Source organism: Nicotiana tabacum, chromosome 15, assembly GCF_000715075.1.
Source record: "Nicotiana tabacum cultivar K326 chromosome 15, ASM71507v2, whole genome shotgun sequence".
Taxonomy (NCBI): Eukaryota; Viridiplantae; Streptophyta; class Magnoliopsida; order Solanales; family Solanaceae; genus Nicotiana; species Nicotiana tabacum.
Genome location: NC_134094.1, coordinates 826,629 through 830,512, shown reverse-complemented (window position 1 = coordinate 830,512; position 3,884 = coordinate 826,629). Strand labels below are relative to the sequence as shown.

The window sequence follows — 3,884 nt, the reverse complement described above, 5'->3', positions numbered from 1 at the left end:
TTTACTCTTCCTTACCTTGCTTATTTTTTACTCATTTGGGGAGGGAGCATAAGTAATCGCATTAAGTAATTCACGTCTACTTAAACGTTTCATTTTACATAGCGGTGTGTTACTGGACATAAAGATTTTAAAAAAAAAGTAAAACTTGTTATTAAATTATATGTAGTTTGATATTTCTATAGGTCTTCGAAAACAAATAGCGTCATATAATGAAATAAAGATAGTACAAGCAAGATATATAGGTAATAATATATAACTCGAAATCGATATATTATTCAATAGAACCATAATGGTGAAGCTCACGAATGTTAATTGGAGAAATTACACTAGGATCACCATTCAAGAATTTTTTCGCAACTATAACATTAGCAGCTTCAGTAGGATGATAGGCATCCCAAAACACATATTTTCCTCTATTCTCACACATCACAGAGCTTGTATTTGCATTTTTCCCTTTGTAGCAAACGAATGGCGGAAAATATCCACCGCAACATGGCGCATCTCCATTCTCAAATCCTACGAATTTTACAAAACAAAACGTTGTTAAGGCAATCCGGTGCACAGAACATTTCGTATTCAGAGTTCGAAGAAGGGCCGCTAGTTAAATGAAATTAAGACTTACCATGCTGTTTATAATTTAGTATAATGTCTCTGAAAACATCGTAGGAATTTGCATATAAGAAGATGGCTTTAGGTCCCATGTCTTTGTTCAGACGATTTAACTCTGCCTTAAGTCTTTTATTGTAGCTCCTGATTAATGTATTTACCTCCACAGAGCATTTACCCCCTGATATTAGTTTGATAGCACGAATAAATGGAATGCAGCCAAGAGGTCCAACACCAACCACTACGAATTTTCGAGCCCCTAATCCATGCAGTCTCTTCTTGCAAGAAAAGAAAAAGGTTAATTAACATATATTAGCGCTAAAACAATTACTTCCTCTATATCATTTTATATTATATGATACTTTATTCCTTTTTGGTATTACGTGGAGCCAAAAAGACACGTGGCAGATTCTTATTTGTTTTCTTTTTCACACAAAATGATTTTATGATCACGCGTCTGAGTTTTTTCTGGAATTGAAAATTTTGTGTTTAATAGACACATTTTGAAGCATGTTGGAGTGTCTAACAGGAATAAGCTCTAGTTAATATGCCAAAATAAAAACAGCTGGCAACTTTGGGGCCGCTTGTGCATTTGGCCTTTAAAATTCTTTAAGTTTAAATTTCTTTTTACTTTAATTATAGCCACAAAATATCATGACATATTTAACGGAAAGTTTTTTTTTTTTTCTTCTTAAATTGCGTGCTGAATCAGATATAAATAGTTTAAATGAAATAGAGGGAGTAGGGATCAAGTAGAGGAGCATGAACTAGTAAAAGTACCTGAAGATTCATAGTCAAGTTAGAAACTAGGAAGTCTTGGAATGTGGTTGGAGAAACCTTTTCATAACTAAGAAAGGGGATAGATGGTTGGAAATAGTTAATGACATCGTTAGAGCCAATTGTTACAGAAAACATGGCTTTCGTTAAAAATCTCTTTGCATTTTTCTCTCCCATTGCATTCACAATGTATCTTCTGCTTTCCTCAAAATTGTTGATCTGTTCTCTTAATGGCACTCTTCCTATCTGCAGCACATGTAACATGTGTCATAGCAACTCATTAAAAAGTGAAATTAGTCTGGAAATTAAAAATATGTTATCTGCTATAACTTTTTTTTATATATATATATATATATATATATATATATATATATATATATATATATATATATATATATATATATATATATATTGAGGAGTCGTTTGGTAGGATGTATTAGGGGAAAATAATATATGTATTAGCTTTATTTTTTTTGGAACCCCAGAAAAACCCGCAGCCGCTACAGCATCTGCCACAGCCCCTACCCTTTGGGTGAGCACTGTGTGCGCACTGGGTAAAACCTCCACTGTGTAATAGCCTGCAAACCACACAGGGGATGTAAACCGCATTAGTCAAGCCCTGTGCGACGGGCTCAGACCCAAAAGATATTGAGGGTGAATTTATATAATAACTAATAAATGTATTAGTTATAAATCATATTTGGTATTATATAGTGTATAACTAATACATAGCAAACCATGACATTAGTAATACCATAATTTTTAATACATGGATAAGCATGTATACAACCTTATGCAATGTATGTTATTTTTAATACATCAAACCAAATAGTGAATAATAAATAATTCCAGTATTAACTAATCCCAATATAACTAATTCCAACATTGCTAATCCCAATATTACTAATATGCATTTTATTCAGTATCATTCTTATACGCCCTGCCAAACGATTCCTGATAGTATAAAAATTCCTTGCATCGTGGCTATTTATAAGATAAATCTTCGACAAAAAACGAAAGATATAAAAGGGATGGGAGGTAGACAGATACTAACAAAAACAGTTCCAGTTGCATCCAAAATTCCTGAAGCACCTGAAGCATAATTAATTCCACTATGTGTGGCATTTGACTCCACATTAGGTGCTAAATACGGCGGAGGAAATGAGTTTGTTCCAAGAGCTTGACCTGTAAAAAAAAAAATATATACAGAAAATAAATAGAGTTTATGTCTACTTTACGAAATATGATCCTCAAACTTTATAATTAACAGGAGGATATAACTACTTTACTGCCTATTGCGAAAGAATGTTTGTGACCTAGAAGGTACCTAATTGTCACGCTCTTTTAACTAAGATATAACATAACTTGCACAAAAATAAATAGAGTTTATGTCGCATACGCTTGCAGTGGAAAGATCTTTTGCACTACCAATGATTTTTAACATGTAATAGTAGGTTAATTAGTTAGCATTTTTATTAAATTATCAATTAATGCATAAAATTCACATATAATTATCTTATAACAATAATAATAACAACAAATCCAGTGTAATCCCATAAGTGGGGTCTGAGGAATGTAGTATGTATGTATATCTTACTCCTATCTAGTGAAAGTAGAGAGACTATTTCCGACAGGCACTTTACTCAAGAAACGGGAAAAAAAGTAAGTAGTAACAACAAACAATAACAACAACAGAATAATAAGATAACTGAAGCGAACGACACATATAACAATAGAACATAAAATTATTTTATAAGTGGCTTGATTTTGAAATATATTTAAAATTAAAACCGTTAGAGCATAGAAGTTGAAGATCAAGTATCAAATAAATATGAATCAAATCGCTAAGTTAGATTGGCAAAATTACCAACAATATCTGAAATGGTGCGACCATTGGTGAATCTTCCAGTAGGCTGGCCATGGGAAGGTTTAAAGTCTATGCCATATGGAGGAGAGTCGGCCTTTGAAAGCGTAAACAAGAAATTGTTATTCCCAGCATCGACCAAAGAATCTCCAAACACAAATGAAGTAGCAATACATGAACATATGGGAAATATATAAAACATTTGGAAAATGAATGTCAAAGTGAAGTAGGGGAAAGTTGCAAGATAATGAAGAATCTCCATTGTCCTATGTTATTAGTACAAGAACCATACTTAGTTAAATATCATGAATTATATGTACTTTGATGGGATATGAAATGGTAAAATGTCAGGCACTTTGCATGAGCCTGCTAAAATAATGGTAAAAATGGTACAACGTTTGAAATGGTCATTGTAATCTTCTGAAATTGATATGTATTTGAAATCCAACGTCATGTTTGGAGCTGTTTGGTATTTGGAATTTATTAGCGCTCAAGCACAAGGTCCTTCTTACTAGCTCACAGACTAAGATTTTGATACAGCAGTCAAGATTATGGTTCAAATTTTGTACATGTATGGAAAAGAAATATTCTTCAAATTTCTGAGGTAGCAACGTCATGATATCTTTTTCCTCCTAGA

At 32.7% G+C, this 3,884-nt stretch overlaps 1 protein-coding gene across 1 annotated transcript; it reads right to left on the bottom strand.

Annotated features, from left to right (window-relative positions):
• Nucleotides 1-271: 271 nt before the first annotated feature.
• On the bottom strand, nucleotides 272-3,543 carry LOC107810617 (GDSL esterase/lipase At5g41890-like). Its single transcript, XM_016635416.2, has 5 exons — nucleotides 3,251-3,543; nucleotides 2,438-2,568; nucleotides 1,387-1,629; nucleotides 623-881; nucleotides 272-516 (listed from the first exon to the last, which is right to left on the bottom strand). The coding sequence occupies exons 1-5, from the start codon at nucleotides 3,507-3,509 to the stop codon at nucleotides 272-274; spliced, it is 1,137 nt and encodes a 378-aa protein (XP_016490902.1). The 5' UTR covers nucleotides 3,510-3,543.
• Nucleotides 3,544-3,884: the final 341 nt, after the last annotated feature.

Bases quoted from the DNA above. Each gene is read 5' to 3' on its own strand.
- LOC107810617 (XM_016635416.2), bottom strand. From the start codon at position 3,509: ATGGAGATTCTTCATTATCTTGCAACTTTCCCCTACTTCACTTTGACA. The intron at 882-1,386 runs GTACTTTTACTA...TCTTGCAAGAAG, and splicing joins ACTTGACTATGAATCTTCAG to AGACTGCATGGATTAGGGGC. The intron at 517-622 runs GTAAGTCTTAAT...TAAAATTCGTAG, and splicing joins ACTAAATTATAAACAGCATG to GATTTGAGAATGGAGATGCG.